The sequence below is a fragment of the Nerophis ophidion genome, linkage group LG14 (assembly GCF_033978795.1).
Source record: "Nerophis ophidion isolate RoL-2023_Sa linkage group LG14, RoL_Noph_v1.0, whole genome shotgun sequence".
NCBI lineage: Eukaryota > Metazoa > Chordata > Actinopteri > Syngnathiformes > Syngnathidae > Nerophis > Nerophis ophidion.
The window spans coordinates 31238181-31256289 of NC_084624.1; the positions used below are offsets into that span (position 1 = coordinate 31238181).

Genomic DNA, 18109 nt, shown 5'->3' on the forward strand with positions numbered 1-18109 from the left:
GGAGTATTTTAGCTTTCAAGCTTAATTAGTTCTGTGACAGAGCTCTTAACTCAAAACAGACAGGTTGAATGGCAAAACTAAATTGGCCCTCGTGTGTGAATGTGAATGTGAATGTTGTCTGTCTATCTGTGTTGGCCCTGTGATGAGGTGGGGACTTGTCCAGGGTGTACACCGCCTTCCGCCCGATTGTAGCTGAGATAGGCACCAGTGCCCCCCGGATAGTCCTGCCTTCCCCAAACAGCACAATTTTAACATGTAACATGCTTTCAAAAAAGAAAAAAACTTATAGATAAGAAATATTGTAAACAAACAATGCAATAGATTGTAGTACAAATGACTACAGTAATTTATGAAGTGATATAATAATAATGTACAACATTTACCTTAGAGAGTCAGTGGACTTATGCAGTATCTCCTTCCAGCTGCTTCTCTGTCAAATACACCATCCGCAGTTTTTCCATATTTTCATAAATACATGTGCGCCGTTTACATATTATTTTGCCATTCTCAGATAGCACTATTAATTCATTCTCCTTCAGTATGGTGCAGACGAGTACTGCTTTAACAAGTTTTCGAGGATTTTTTTCTTTAATTCGCTGCTTCCCAATTATTTTCTGTTACGACCCCCTTACGGATAAGGAAAACATTTTGCGCCCACCCGCCCCCACCCTTCTCTCTGCCGCAACTATGAATAGTATCATTTGTCTATAAAATTGTTATAAGTAAACCTATACACCACATTTAATCCTTATTAACAATTAAGAACACACAATAAAGAAAGAAATATAGATCAACAGTTAATTTTTTTCATAAACGAAAATGAGTAAGTCAGGAATAATGGCTACAATGAGAACATTTTGTAGTGCACAGCTTTTCAAAGTGGTGTTTCAAGCATGATCCTGCGTGATACTGATAAAGCACACACGGCCCTCTGGCATCCCTTTTTGAGAATAAATGTTTTTATTCCATGAGTATCATCCACTTCTTCTGCTCAGCACTGCCATTAACACTCACTTACTTACTAATTTACCATGGTTGGAAAAACACAGTTATGTCGGTATCTAACTAAAAGGTAATGCTGGCAAGTAAGTCCAAATATTTTGGGTCTATCTTGTGGAGTTCACTGTGACATTCGTAATGTCAATTATCTTGTTTTGTTTAAAGCATGAAAATTAGGCAACAGACAGATCTCATCTCAAAACACTCTTAATTTGATGTGCCAATATGTTAAATACTACAAACCCCGTTTCCATATGAGTTGGGAAATTGTGTTAGATGTAAATATAAACGGAATACAATGATTTGCAAATCATTTTCAACCCGTATTCAGTTGAATATGCTACAAAGACAACATATTTGATATTGAAACTGATAAACATTTTTTTTTTTGCAAGTAATCATTAACTTTATAATTTGATGCCAGCAACACGTGAATAATGAAGTTGGGAAATTTGGCAATAAATGCTGATAAAGTTGGGAAATTCTCATCAAACACTTATTTGGAACATCCCACAGGTGTGCAGGCTAATTGGGAACAGGTGGGTGCCATGATTGGGTATAAAAGCAGCTTCCATGACATGCTAAGTATATCACAAACAAGGATGGGGCGAGGGTCACCAATTTGTAAGTAAATTGCCGTACAGTTTTAGAACAACATTTCTCGACAAGCTATTGCAAAGAATTTAGGGATTTTACAATCTACGGTCCATAAAATCATCAAAAGGTTCAGAGGATCTGGAGAAATCACTGCACGTAAGCGATGATATCACGGACCGTTGACCCCTTAGGCGGTACTGCATCAAAAACAGACATCAGTGTGTAAAGGACATCACCACATGGGCTCAGGAACACTTCACAAAACCACTGTCAGTAACTACAGTTGGTTGCTACATCTGCAAGTGCAAGTTAAAACTTTGCTATGCAAAGCAAAACCCAATTATCAACAAGACCAAGGAACGCCGCTGGCTTCACTGGGCCCGAGCTCATCCAAGATGGACTGATGCAAAGTGGAAAAGTTTTCTGTGGTCTGACGAGTCCACATTTCAAATTATATTTAGAAACTGTGGACGTGGTGTCCTCCTGACCAAAGTGGAAGCGAAACATCCAGACTGTTATCGACGCAAAGTTCAAAAGTCAGCATCTGTGATGGTATGGGGGTGCATTAGTGCCCAAGGCATGGGTACCTTACACATCTGTGAAGGTACCATTAATGCTGAATGGTCCATACAGGGTTTGGAGCAATATATGTTGTCATCCAAGCAACGTTATCATGGACGCCCCTGCTTATTTCAGCAAGACAATGCCAAGCCACATGTTACAACAGCGAGGTTTCGTAGTAAAAGATTGCTGGTACTTTCCTGGCCCGCCTGCAGTCCAGACCGGTCTCCCATCAAAAATGTGTAGCGCATTATGAAGCGTAAAATACGACAGCGGAGACCCCGGACTGTTGAATGACTGAAGCTCTACATAAAACAAGAATGGGAAAGAATTCCACTTTCAAACAACAATTAGTTTCCTCAGTTCCCAAACGTTTATTGAGTGTTGTTAAAAGAAAAGGTGATGTAACACAGTGGTGAACATGCCCTTTCCCAACTACTTTGGCACGTGATGCAGCCATGAAATTTTAAGTTAATTATTATTTGCCCAAAAAATTAAGTGTATAAGTTTGAAAATCAAATATCTTGTCTTTGTAGTGCATTCGATAGAATATGGGTTGAAAAGGATTTGCAAACCATTGTATTTCGTTTATATTTACGTGTGACACAATTTCCCAAACCTTACGGAAACGGGGTTTGTACAACATAATACAACATCCGTGGGAAAGTCTTGGTTGATGTATCCTGCGTGGAAGTCTGGAACAGTTCCTCTTTGCAAGAAAGATCACAGTTTCCAACCACAGGGGGATCACACTTGTTAGCCTCCGTGGTCGATTCCAGAGTGCCGCAGAGTAGTGCTTAGTGGGGTGCAGGAGTTCAGGTGTCAGAAAGCCTATCAATGAACTTGTGAGCGGTGTAGAGGAACAAGTTTCAGCCTAAGCGTTCGTTTTCGACCTGGTGCTAGTGTTTGACTTGTCCCCATTTAATAGCATAACATTATTTTTGGACGTTAAAAATTGCGGGGGAAAAAATTACGCCCATGTTTGAAGAACTCAGAGTTGAGAGACTGCTCCTTCACACCGAGAGTGAGGTGTTCCGGGCATGCCCTGACGGGATGAGACCTAAAACGCGCTGGGTGGATTAGCTAGGAATGACTTGGTTTTCTGATGATTTGGACCTGTTGAACAGGATAATGTGGCAATTCTGAGGTTCCCTACCATGACTGCTGACCCCCTGATAAGCAGAAGGCAATAGATGGATGAACTACAACACAACATGATAAAAGGCTTTGTGGAAAAGATGTTCAATTTGAAAGTTAGTATTTTTCTGGTGAAAATGTGTTAAATACATTTGCTAAGCATTGTAGGTTAACATGCGTATTATGAAGGGCTGCCCCACCTTAAATGCATATCACAGGCAGCACGCAGGGCCCCATGATACAAAACCCAAAACCAGTGAAGTTGGCACGTTGTGTAAATAGTAAATAAAAACAGAATACAATAATTTGCAAATCTTTTTCCACCTATATTCAGTTGAATGGACTGCAAAGACATGATACGGTACTTAAGGTTCAAACTGCTTTTGATTGATTGATTGATACTTTTATTAGTAGATTGCACAGTACAGTACATATTCCGTACAATTGACCACTAAATGGTAACACCAGAATAAGTTTTTCAACTTGTTTAAGTCGGGGTCCACGTTAATCAATTCATGGTAGCTTCGTTATTTTTTGCAAAAATTAGCTCATTTGGAATTTGATGCATGAAACATGTTTTAAAAAAGCTTGCACAAGTGGCAAAAAAGACTGAGAAAGTTGAGGAACGCTCATCAAACGCTTATTTGGAACAACCCACAGGTGAACATGCTAAATAGGAACAGGTGGGTGCCATGGTTGGGTATAAAAGCAGCTTCCATGAAATGCTGAGTCATTCACAAACAAGGATGGGGCGAGGGTCACCACTTTATGAACAAATGTGTGAGCAAATTGTCGAACAAATTAAGAACAACATTTCTCAACGAGCTATTGCAAGGAATTTAGGGATTTCACCATCTACGGCCCGTAATACAGTCAAAAGGTTCAGTGAATCTGGAGAAATCACTGCACATAAACGGCAAGACCCTTGACCTTTGATCCCTCAGACGATGATGCATCAACAATTGACATCAGTATGCAAAGGATATCAACACCAGGGCTCAGAAACTCTTCAGAAAACCACTGTCAGTAACCAAAGTTTGTCGCTTCATCTGTAAGTGCAAATTAAAGCTTTACTATGCAAAGCGAAAGCCATTCATTAACAGCATAATCAACACATCTCTGGGCCCGAGATCATCTAAGGTGGACTGATGCAAAGTGGAAAAGTGTTTTGTGGTCTGACGAGTCCACATTTCAAATAGTTTTTGGAAATATTCGACATTGTGTCATCCGGACCAAAGGGGAAAACAACCATCCAGACTGTTATTGACGTAAAGTTCAAAAGCCAGCATCTGTGATGGTATGGGGGTGCGTTCGTGCCCAAGGCATGGGTAACTTATACATCTGTGAAAGCACCATTAATGCTGAAAGGTACATACAAGTTTTGGAACACCAAATGCTGCCATCTAAGCGCTGTCTTTTTCATGGACGCCCCTGCTTATTTCAGCAAAACAGTACCAAGCCACATTCAGTACGTGTTACAACAGCGGGGCTTTGTAAAAAAAGAGTGCGGGTACTTTCCTGGCCCGCCTGCAGTCCAGACCTGTCTCCCATCGAAAATATGTGTGGCGCATTATGAAGCGTAAAATACGACAGCGGACACCCTGGACTGTTGAACGACTGAAGCTCTACATAAAACAAGAATGGGAAAGAATTCCACTTTCAAAGCTTCAACAATTAGTTTTCTCAGTTCCCAAACTTTTATTGAGTGTTGTTAAAAGAAAAGGTGATATAACACAGTGGTGAACATGCCCTTTCCCAACTACTTTGGCAGGTGTTGCAGCCATGAAATTCTAAGTTAATTATTTTTTGCAAAAATAGAATAAAGTTTATGAGTTTGAACATCAAATATCTTGTCTATGTAGTGCATTCAATTGAATATGGGTTGAAAAGGATTTGCAGATCATTGTATTCCGTTTATATTTACATCTAACACAATTTCCCAACTCATTTGGAGACGGGGTTTGTAAGTTAATGATCATTTGCAAAAAAAAAAAAATGTTTCTCAGTTCAAACATTAATTATCTTGTCTTTTCAGTTTATTCAATAGAATATATGTTGAAAAGGATTTGCAAATCATTGTATTCCATTTTTATTTACGATTTAGACAACGTGCCAACTTCCCTGGTTTTGGGTTTTGTATGTGGGGAACGCCGTTGTGCATATAGAAGCGCTTGTAAAATGTTAATAAATAAATGCCAAGGAGCTTACTATGACATTTTACCCAGTTGCTTCTGGCTCTGTTATTGAAATAATTTATTCATTCATTTAATCATTTTCTACCGCTTGTCCTTCTCGGCGTCGCACCGGAGTTGATGGAGCCTATCCCAGCTGCATTCGGGCAGAAGGCGGGTACATCTTGGTCCATTCGCCACTTCATCGCAGGGCTAAGAATTGATTAACGTGGACCCCGACTTAACAAGTTGAAAAACGTATTTGGGTGTTACCATTTAGTGGTCATTTGTAAAGAATTTGTACTGAACTGTGCAATCTACTAATAAAAGTTTCAATCAATCAATCAATCAATCAATCAATCAATCAATCAATCAATCAATCAATCAATCAATCAACACGGATAGACAGACAATATAATTATGGCAAATTTTTTAGCGCACAGCAATAGTATTAATATTGCATGGCAATATGAATACTACTTCAAAAAGTGGTCGAAATTTAATTGAAAGGTGTATAATTTTATGTTTTGGTGATCTTGAAATTGTTATTTTCACCAAAAATGTTATGAACAAAACGTCCATCAAAATAGATTTAAAAAAAAATATATAAAAGAACAGGTTTTTTTACAAGTTAAAATGTTTTAAACATTTTTGTAATGGGGAGGGGACTTAAATAAATGATAAATGGGTTGTACTTGTAAAGCGCTTTTCTACCTTCAAGGTACTCAAAGCGCTTTGACACTACTTCCACATTTACCCATTCACACACACATTCACACACTGATGGAGGGAGCTGCCATGCAAGGCGCCAACCAGCACACATCAAGAGCAAGGGTGAAGTGTCTTGCTCAGGACACAACGGACGTGACGAGGTTGGTTCTAGGTGGGAATTGAACCAGGGACGCTCGGGTTGCGCACGGCCACTCTCCCCACTGCGCCACGCCGTCCCTAAAACAAGCGCCCAACTTCAAATTGATTTTTCTTAAAGCCCCAATTCAACCTTTTGCTATGCTAACTTTGTTCCACTTTTTAATCCATATGTTTAGTCTTCTGATGTGGTTTCAAAAGTATAATTATACATTTGGATTTTGGACCATTACTGTATGCAGTTTGTGCACCTCCCATTCATTCGATTGCCAATTTGCCATCCATCCATCCATCCATTTTCTACCACTTGTCCCGTTTGGGGTCGCTGGAGCCTATCTCAGGTGCATTCGGGCGGAAGACAGTGTACACCCTGGACATGTCGCCATGTCATCGCAGGGCTCATTAAATTGCGAATTTGCCAATGCAAACATAAAAAAAATGTTGGCCCATTTTTATTTGTGAAACAAAAGTTGGACAACTATTTAATTACACTTTTTTGAAACGACAATAAGACTCCCGCTGAACAAGGGTGTTAACGTTACGCCAAAAACACGCTACACGCGAAGGAAAGGCTAAAAAACCCGCTTCCGGTTCAAACATGAAGAGGATTTTTTGTTTATCTGGAAAAATAAAAGTCCCATAATCAAATTTTATGGCAATATTTTTATGAAAATGAACCCTTTTTTGTTTGTTTTCAAATCTGCCATTGATAGTAAAAATAAAAAAAATCGCCCACTTTGTTTTTTGATTTGCGTTTCAGAATTGAACATATAATAAACGAAAGGTACAATTTAAATATGAACATGGGTCCTTGTACTTTCCGTTCATTCTTTTTTCAATTCTGAAACACAAATCGAAAAATAAAATCAGGTGCGTTTTTTGATGTGTATTATATATGGCAGATTTGAAAACAAACAAAAAATGTTTTATTTTCATTAAAATATTTCCATAAAATTATTTTTCGTGCTGTTTTTCGTGCTGTTTTTCATTCATGGATTTTTATTTTTCCAGATAAACACAAAAATGGAAAAAAGTTTAATCTGCAAATTGTGATGGCAAATTAAACTGGAAGCAGTAATTTAGCTTTTCCTTTGCTTTTAGCATGTTTTTAGCATAATGCTAACATCTTTGTTCAACGGGAGTCCTATTGACGTTTTGAAAAAGTGTAATTTAAAAACTTTTGTTTTAGAAATGAAGATATAAAAAATGGTCCGATTTTTTTTTTTTTTTTGCATGTAGGAATTTGAAATAGGACGAACGGGAGGTACACAGACCAAAATGCATGTGTTGTATGAAATAATGAATATTTAAAGAAATAATGACTGCAACATAATTCTGCTTTTCTTTATTCTGTTTTTTTTTAACAAAAATTCTCGAGTGAACAGCGACATTAAGCGGACAAACAAAGAACATCATCCAAAGGTACTTGGATGATGAGCACTGTTTTACGCACCAGCAAGGAACTGTTACGTAGTTATTGATTTCAATATGACTTTCACTTGTTTAATGACTAATATATTATGTTTTGTGTACAAAGCAAATGTATGTGTTCACAGAGAATGTATGTTGTAATACCCGCCCGAAGAGGGTGGACTTTGTTTATGGGATGGGCGGAACCAAACCCGTCCCTCCGGCTGTTTCCTGTCAGTGAATGGAGCGCACCCTGCCTGCAAGGTGGAACAACAGGTAGGCACAAGTAGGCAAGGAAATGCCGGCTGGCGTCTTGAAGGAGCTTGAGGCAGAAACTCGACATGGAACCTGCTAGAAATGAGCACTAGCAAAGCAGAGCGATTTCTGGTGTTTTTTCAGTTGTATTTTTCCACATTTCTTCGGCTAAAAACGCCACCAAAAGCTTGTTGGAGTGGATAGAAAGAACTGCATCACACGCCAAGGAATGAAGGAATGTGCAAGGTGAGCGTGCTCCTTACCTAATGACATGCATTTTATTCACTTCTTTTAATTGTATGTTCCTTAACTTTGTGAATTTAATTGTAATATTCAACCAACACAAGTAATGTTTTGTGTGGCCAGTGTTGCATAATGCAAGAAATACAGCACCATTTCGACCATGTGACTCACAATAATAACGCCTACAGCCTTATTCTTATGTAAGTTTCTGCACAGATTTGTCACCCTAGAGGTCTTTATCTGTAATTACTCTTCGAATAAAGAGACTAGTGTGGAAGAATGTGGTATGTCTTGCGTGGCCAAGCAATAAAAAAGTATTTTTTAAAAAAAAACCAATTATCCTTGCTTCTATCAATGTAATTAATGCTCTCCTTTCAAATCCTCCCAGTTGCTTTAGAGTTTGTTCCTGAGAGAGAGACACTTGCTGACGCCGGACACTCCCAGAGTCAGATCTCCTGCAGGAGGTCATGGAGGTTTTGCGCAAGTCCACGGTGTTTGCAGCAGAAGTCCTGGAAGTATTCGACCGATCTGTGACCGAGAAAGAGCTGGTGTCCCAGTCCAAAGCCTTGTGCCGGGACTACATCTTTTGCAGGCTCAACCAAAACGGGCTGGCATGGTCCAAAAGTGAACTCAACCTACAGCCTTCGAACGATGCCCTCGCCGAAGTGTCTTGTGTGCTTCTATGTCTCGGTAGGACAATTCTGAAAGATATTTATATGCATTTTTACGGGAACGCTTGTAGCCTTAAAGGCCTACTGAAACCCACTACTACCCACCACGCAGTCTGATAGTTTATATATCAATGATGAAATATTAACATTGCAACACATGCCAATAAGGCCTTTTTAGTTTACTAAATTGCAATTTTAAATTTCCTGGGAGTTTCTTCTTGAAAACGTCGCGTAATGATGATGTGTACGCTTGACGTCATGAGCTGTTAGGAAATATGAGCGCTGCGCACACACACACAGCTAAAAGTTGTCTGCTTTAACCGCATAATTACACAGTGTCTTGGAGATCTGTTTTGCTGAATCCTTTGCAATTTGTTCAATTAATATTGGAGGAGTCAAAGTAGAAAGATGGAGTTGGGAAGCTTTAGCCTTTAGCCACACAAACACACGGTGATTCCTTGTTTAAAATTCACGGAGCTGAAACTTCACTATGGATCACAGCGAACATGGATCCCGACCGAATGTCAACCGGCAGGTTTCGGTGAGAAAATAGTGGTAAAAAGTCGCTTCTTACCGGAAATCAGCTGAGCTTGTGCCGCCCATAAAGCTGCCGTCGACTTCCCTGAGACACTGCGCGTCAACACACCCGTGGACACACACCTCCGACTATCAGGTACTGTTTAAACTCACTAAAACACTAGCAACACAATACAAAGATAAGGGATTTCCCAGAATTATCCTAATAAATGTGTCCAAAAACATCTGAATCCGTCCCAAAGCAATCGTTTTTTGTTTTTTTTAACCTTTAAAGGCCTACTGAAATTAGATTTTCTTATTTAAACGGGGATGGCAGGTCCATTCTATGTGTCATACTTGATCATTTTGTGGTATTGCCATATTTTTGCTGAAAGGATTTAGTAGAGAACAGCCACAATAAAGTTCACAACTTTTGCTTGCTAAGACAAAAGCCCTGCCTTTATTGGAAGTTGCAGATGATGACGTCACTCGTTGATGGCTCCTCACATCCTCACATTGTTTTTAATGGGAGCCTCCAACAAAAACAGCTAATCGGACCAAGAAAACGACAATTTCCCCATTAATTTGAGCGAGGATGAAAGAATAGTGTTTGATGATATCGATAGCGACAGACTAGAAAAAAAAAAAAAGATTTAAGAAAAAAACGCGATTGCATTAGGACGGATTCCGATGTTTTAAAACACATTTACTAGGATAATTCTGGGAAATCCCTTATCTTTCTATTGTGTTGCTAGTGTTTTAGTGAGTTTAACAGTACCTGATAGTCGGAGGTGTACGTCCACGGGTGTGTTGACGCCGATGTCTCAGGGAGGTCGATGGCAGCTTCATGGACGGCCCAAGCTCAGCTTTTCTCCGGTAAGAAGCGACTCTTATAACCACAATTTTCTCACCGAAACCTGGTGGTTGACATTTGGTCTGGATCCATGTTCGCTTGACCGCACTCTGATCCATTGTAAATTTTCACCTCCGGGAATTTTAAACAAGGAATCACCGTGTGTTTGTGTGGCTAAAGGCTAAAGCTTCCCAACTCCATCTTTCTACTGTGACTTCCCCAATATTAATTTAACAAATTGCGAAAGATTCAGCAACACAGATCTCCAAAATACTGTGTAATTATGCAGTTAAAGCAGACGACATTTAGCTGTGTGTGTGCGGAGCGCTCATACTTCCTAAAAACGCGTGACGTCTTGCGCACACGTCATCATTACACGTTTACAAGACGAAACTCCCGGGAAATTTAAAATTGCAATTTAGTAAACTAAAAAAGCCGTATTAGCATGTGTTGCAATGTTAATATTTCATCACTGATATATAAACTATCAGACTGCGTGGTGGGTTTCAGTAGGCCTTTAAAGCAGCAATCAGTAACAGCAATATTACATCCTTCTGCAGGCTTGTGATAAGGATAATTGTGTCTGTCATTGCTATCAGTCTACTTAAGACAGGCCTGGGCAAATATTTGAACTCGAGGGTTGGAGGGGACAAATTTAGAGAAAAAAATGTGTCTGAGGGCCAATAGATCTGATTTTTAGGAACACTAATACACAACCTCCCAAAAGTCTGATTTGAATGCTAAAAATGTTATGACAAACCACCTTAAAAGGGGACGGCGTGGCAAAGTTGGTAGAGTGGCTGTGCCAGCAATCTGAGGGTTGTTGGTTCAATCCCCACCTTCTACCATCCTAGTGACGTCCGTTGGGGCAAGACACTTCACCCTTGCTCCCGATGGGTCCTGGTGAGCGCCTTGCATGGCAGCTCCCGCCGTGAATGTCTGTGTGAATGGGTGAATGGGGAAATACTGTCAAAGCACTTTGGGCTCCCCTAAAAAGGGGTAGAAAAGCGCTATACAAGTACAACCCATTTACCATTTAAAAAAACAGAATGGAATTTTACGTTTTTCTTCCTGAATGAGACACCCAGAATGGACGTGAAAATAAAAAAAGAGGAATTTACAATATTAAAACTATGACAGATAAAACACTGAATATTGACAACATAAGAACGTCACTTCCTCTCTCGATTGAGATATTTTACAATCAAGCGAAATGCAACAAAAAATGCAACAAACAGCCAAATATCAACGCGAAGGGTAAAAAAAACCCCCACCTACAATCTGATATATTACTAAGCTTTAGAACATTGCTGTAAACATTTTATTCCGCGTCTGTCCCTGACACCCGCATTTCACGCTGGCTGCTCTGGAAACACTTTGTGGAAACGCTCCCACCCACAATGCTTGGTGCCTGGTGAAATACTTTGTATAGTTCAATCATAATGGCAGCTACAGTTTCCATTAAAATATCTAAAAAAATATATTTGGGAATGTCCGGCGGGCCTGATTGAAAAGCTCAACGGGCCGCATGCGGTCCCCGTTCCTTAATTTGCCCAGGTCTGACTTAAGAGGTCTGTTATGTGCTAAGGGACAATATTTTTCTCCTGGAAATACATCTGGTAAAAAGTGGTGACAATCAAAATCAGTAAACAAGCATTTGTTCTTCTCACCTGCATCTTCATTGCTGTAAACCTACTTTTAGTCTGCTGAAATTACTGAATTTACCTCAATATTAGACAATGTTTTTTTCCGCGAAAAAAAGTGAATTGGAAATTTAGAATTTAGAGATTTATACATGCAAACCGACAGGTGGCAAACCAAACACGCTTTGCTTCCCATCACTCACAAACACTAAGGCTTAATGCATTAGGCTTTCTTATGCATAAAAACCTGGCATACGCCCTTTTTTTATACGTTCAATACTTGATCTATTGTTTCATGTAGGCCAGAGCTGGGCAAGTATTTTGACTCGGTGGCCATGTTGAAAGAAAAAAATGTGTCTGGAGGGCCAAGAAATGTTTGTTTAAATTATATGTACACATTTAGCTGTAAAAATCTGCTGTACAGTATGTGTGTTTGGGTCCCTTTTTTTCAGGAACACCAATACCAAAAGTCACAATGTCCGATAGAGTTCTAAAAACGTTATGAGAGACCACCTCACAACAACAGAATGGAATTAAGTTTTTTACTGAGACCTGACTCAAACGGCTATTCCTTAATGCTTTTTTAAGATAATGTCTGTATAGGGATGTATTATGTACTGTATTGACCTGAGTATAGGGCAAACCCCCTTTTTAAAAGCAGTGTTTTTGGAAAAAAAATTTTGCACCAAAACCTTCTAAGATACCATATTAAGTTAAAACCAAAGAGTTGGTACCAAACCACAGATCCCAAAGTAACTTAGCTTTTCTATCTGTCACTCACACACAATGTACTTTTTGTTGCGTCCAAATGCAATGTTAAGCATTAGCATTGTTATCTTTGAAAAGGAAGAATAATGTACATTGTGATGATTATTTTTCATTAATTCATGTTAACTGTGATCCTCTTTCTTGTCTGTGGGTTCTCCCTGTTACCTAGGTGATGAGCTGGAAAGCATACTGCCCAGTTTGTACAGGAACGTAGCTCGGCAGCTCAACATTTCTGTTTCCATAGAGAACATGGTTTCGGACGCTTTTATCGGCGTGGCAACGGAGATCTTCTCCACAGGTACGCAATTGGAGTTACAGGCCACAAACTTGCTCGTCAGAACTCCGCTATATTTGCCTACATCAGGAGCACTAGTCAAAGATTCTCTATACGACAGGAGCACTGCTATTTTTAAGGAACGACTGCAACAAAGCGCTCTGCTGTTTTTAAGCACCTATACCACAATAATGCATGTCGAAGATCATCTCGATGACAGAAGCACCATAATGGGGTTTTTTAAGGACCTACTGCAAATATGCCAGTCAAAGATTCTCAATGTTACAGGAGCACTCTGTTGCACTTCAAAAATGGTCGCTAAAGATCCACTACACAACAAGAGCGCTTTGCTATTTTTAAGGACCTACTACATAAATGTGATCCAAAGATCTTTGCTCTGTAATTTAAGGAATTTGCTGTAAATATACAGTCAAAGATCTTGTATATGATAGTAGCACTTTGCTTTTTTAAGGGCTTACTGCAAAAACAGTAGTCAAAAATCCTCTGCATGACAATGGCGCTGTACTGTTTTTAATGATCCACACCACCAATGGTTTTCAAAGATTCCCTATACCAGCGGTCTCCAACCCGCGGCTCTAGAGCGGCATGCGGCTCTTAGATCACTCTGATGTGGCTCAGCTGCTAAATTGCCGACCCCCACTATTGTTCCGGGAGGTTTCCGGATTTTAGTGCCTCTCTCTCAGAAATCACCCGGGGATAACAGTCTCCAATTTTCACCTGGACTTCAATAATGAGGGTGTGCAGTGATTGCTATGCCTTTCACCTCCTCCACATGTCGTCGCGCTCGCTTTTACACCACGCGACCTGTGTGCCTGCTAATCATATTTTGTATTCAGCCCCTGTTAACACACGAAAGCGAGTACAACGTGTACTCAGTCAACAGCCATACAGGTTACACTAAGGGTTGTAATATAAATAACTTTAACACTCTTACTAATATGCGCCACACAGTGAACCCACACCAAACAAGAATGACAAGCACATTTCGGGAGAACATCGGCATTGTAACACAACATAAACACAAAATAACAAATACCCAGAATCCCATGCATCCCTAACTATTCTGGGCTACATTATACATCCCCGCTAGCACCAACCCCCCCAACCCCGCCCATCTCATCCAACGCACGGAAGGGGTGGGGGGATTTGGTGCTAGCGGGGGTGTATAATGTAGCTGGAAGAGTATGGATGCATGGGATTCTGGGTATTTGTTCTTTTGTTTTTATGTTGTACAGTGCTGATGTTTGCCCGAAATGTGTTTTTCATTCTTGTTGGGTGTGGGTTCACAGTGTGGTGCATATTAGTAACAGTTTTAAAGTTGTTTAAACGGGCACCCTCAGTGTGACCTGTATGGTTGTTAAACAAGTATGCCTTGCAATCGTTTGCGTGTATCTGCAGAAGCCTCATACGACATGTGACTGGGCTGGCAAGCTGATTGAACGTGTTGTAGAGGGCTTTAAAGGCAGTGCCTTCATAGGACGCCCTTATTATTGTTGGCCGAGGGAAATCCTGTAAACATTCGTGAGAACAGTTGATATGACAGTCGGTTGTCTCTCGGAATATTCGGGAGGGTTTTGAGTGTGATGCTGTCAAGCAGCATTCATATGAAACTCGCGGGCCCCACGGTCATTAAATTTTCATATTAAGGTGCGGGCTGCGTGTCTGAGACCCCTGGTTTACACATAGCACAAAGTTTAAAAACAACCTCTGTATGCAGTGTTATTTCATTTTAAATTTCAAAAGAGTTTTGTGGCACCTATTGTTTTCTTTATTTTGTGAAATGGGTCAAAATGGCTCTTTGAGTGGCAAAGGTTGCCGACCCCTGCCCTATATGACAGGAGAGCCTTGCTATTTATAAATACCCACAGCAAAAACATTAGTCAAATATATTTTATACAACAGATGTGGTCTGCAGTTTATAAGAAATCTGCTGAAAAACTGTGAGTCAAAGATTCTATATTTTTGGAGCACTGCTTTTTTTTAAGGACCTACAAACACGGTAGATTTTTTATGAAAGGAATGCTGTGCTGTTTTTAAGGATCTGCTCAAAGATCCTGAATATGACAGGAGATCCTTGCTGTTTTAAGGACTTACTGCAAAAACATTAGTTAAAGATCTTCTACAAACCCCAAAAGTAGTGAAGTTGGCACGTTGCGTGAATCGTAAATAAAAACCAGAATACAATGATTTGCAAATCCTTTTCAACCTATATCCATATGAATAGACTCCAAAGACAGGATCCTTAACGTTCGAACTGGAAAACTTTATTTTTTGCAAATCCGTGTGTAAAGGATATCACCAGATGGGCTCAGAAAAACTTCAGAAAAACACTGTCAGTAACTACAGTTTGTCACTACATCTTTATGTGCAAGTTAAAACTCTACTATGGAAAGCCAAAGTAATTTATCAACAACACCCAGAAACGCCGCCAGCTTTGCTGCCCCCGAGCTCATCTAAGATGGACTGATGCAAAGTGGAAAAGTGTTCTGGGGTCTGACGAGTCCGCATTTCAAATTGTTTTTGGAAACTGTGCACGTTGTGTCCTCCGGAAGAAAAAGGAAAAGAACCATCTGGATTTTTGTAGGTGCAAAGTTCAAAAGCCAGCACCTGTGATGGTATGGCGGTGTATTAGTGCTCAAAGCATGGGGTACCCACACACTTACAGATCTGTGAAGGCACCATTAATGACGAAAGGTACATACAGGTTTTGGAGGAACATATGTTGCCATCCTAGCAGCGACTTTTTCATGGACGCCCCTGCTTATTTCAGCAAGACGATACCAAGGCACATTCTGCACGTGTAACAACAGCGTGGTTTCATAGTAAAAGAGTGAAGGTACTAGACTGGCCTGCCTGTAGTCCAGACCTGTCCCCCTTTGAAAATGTGTGGTGCATTATGAAGCGTAAAACACCACAACGGAGACCCCGGACTGTTGAACAACTTAAACTGTAAATCAAGCAACAATGGGAAATAATTTCTCCTGAAAAGCTTTAAAAACTGGTCTCCTCAGTTCCCAAACAATTACTGAGTGTTGTTAAAAGGAAAGGCAATGTAACACAGTGGTAAAAATGCCCCTGTAACACATTTTTTGCAATGTGTTGCTGCCATTCAATTCTAAGTGAATGATTATTTGCAAAACAAATTTAAGGTTCTTTGTTCGAACATTAAAAATCTTGGCCATCCATCCATCCATCTTCTTCCGCTTATCCGAGGTCGGGTCGCGGGGGCAACAGCCTAAGCAGGGAAACCCAGACTTCCCTTTCCCCAGCCACTTCGTCTAGCTCTTCCCGGGGGATCCCGAGGCGTTCCCAGGCCAGCCGGGAGACATAGTCTTCCCAACGTGTCCTCGGTCTTCCCCGTGGCCTCTTACCGGTTGGACGTGCCCTAAACGCCTCCCTAGGGAGGCGTTCGGGTGGCATCCTGACCAGATGCCCGAACCACCTCATCTGGCTCCTCTCGATGTGGAGGAGCAGCGGCTTTACTTTGAGTTCCTCCCGGATGGCAGAGCTTCTCACCCTATCACTAAGGGAGAGCCCCGCCACACGGCGGAGGAAACTCATTTCGGCCACTTGTACCCGTGATCTTATCCTTTTGGTCATGACCCAAAGCTCATGACCATAGGTGAGGATGGGAACGTAGATCGACCGGTAAATTGAGAGCTTTGCCTTCCGGCTCAGCTCCTTCTTCACCACAACGGATCGGTACAACGTCCGCATTACTGAAGACGCCGCACCGATCCGCCTGTCGATCTCACGATCCACTCTTCCCTCACTCGTGAACAAGACTCCTAGGTACTTGAATTCCTCCACTTGGGGGAGGGGCACTCCACCCTTTTCCGGGCGAGAACCATGGACTCGGACTTGGAGGTGCTGATTCTCATTCCGGTCGCTTCACACTCGGCTGCAAACCGATCCAGTGAGAGCTGAAGATCCCAGTCAGATGAAGCCATCAGGACCACATCATCTGCAAAAAGCAGAGACCTAATCCTGCGGCCACCAAACAGGAACCCCTCACGCCTTGACTGCGCCTAAAAATTCTGTCCATAAAAGTTATGAACAGAATCGGTGACAAAGGGCAGCCTTGGCGGAGTCCAACCCTCACTGGAAATGTGTTCGACTTACTGCCAGCAATGCGGACCAAGCTCTTACACTGATCGTACAGGGAGCGGACCGCCACAATAAGACAGTCCGATACCCCATACTCTCTGAGCACTCCCCACAGGACTTCCCGAGGGACACGGTCGAATGCCTTCTCCAAATTATTAAGGGTTGACCGGTCCTCGGATACAAACAGGTTGGGGACCACTGCTGTATATAACACCACACTTCTGTTTTTAAACATCTACTGTATTAACACTCGCCAAGGATCATTTATATGACAGGAGCACTTTGCTGTTTTTAAGGAGTTTGCCATCACTAGCAAATTTTAAAATAAAGTTGCATGCTGTAATTACAATAAGCCTTCTGTAAATGCTTTAGACTTGATATGTATCTTTTTTTTATAGTCTATTCCAACGTAATGGTTGTGTATTTCTGCAAGCAAAAGATAAACAGCCAATGTAGGTGATGTTTGAAACCCATTGGTGCACTTTTTCAACACAAATCTCAAAATGTAAAATGTGTGTGTTGGGAAAGAAAGTGGATACTTGGCTGGTTGTCATGGCGACAGCTCTGAATCATCACATCAAGCAAGTGTCCGAACAGTGAAAATACTTTATTTGCCAAGAAAAGTTTAAATTTAGACAAGCTCGCTCTATTTGACTCTCTTGCCTTTTTTGGGGACGTCATATTTGGAAGTGGCGTGGGATTCCTGGTTAGGAGCAACATACTTTGACTGGAGGATATAAATAGAAAGACATTCATATAATCCTTCTGGCTCAGGCAACATGGATTAATGCTCTTCTATTAAAAAAAAAAAAAAAAAAGGACACAAATTAATTTAAAATGACTATATGTATATATTGTGTGTGTATGTTTATATATATATATATATATATATATAAATATATATATATATATATATATATATATATACATATAGTACACACACGCATATAGAACAGTAATCAGGGCTGTCAAAATTTTATCTCATGTGATTAATCACAAAAATGGATCACATTAAC

At 40.6% G+C, this 18109-nt stretch overlaps 1 protein-coding gene across 1 annotated transcript in view; it reads left to right on the forward strand.

Annotated features, from left to right (window-relative positions):
• Positions 1 to 7958: 7958 nt before the first annotated feature.
• LOC133568460 (bcl-2-related ovarian killer protein homolog B-like) overlaps positions 7959 to 18109 on the forward strand; it is a 20270-nt gene continuing 10119 nt past the window's right edge. The window contains exons 1-3 of the mRNA XM_061920393.1: positions 7959 to 8243; positions 8629 to 8930; positions 12861 to 12989. Of these exons, the coding sequence (XP_061776377.1) occupies positions 8708 to 8930; positions 12861 to 12989 (352 nt within the window). The 5' untranslated portion in view covers positions 7959 to 8243; positions 8629 to 8707. The remainder of the gene's footprint in view (positions 8244 to 8628; positions 8931 to 12860; positions 12990 to 18109) is intronic.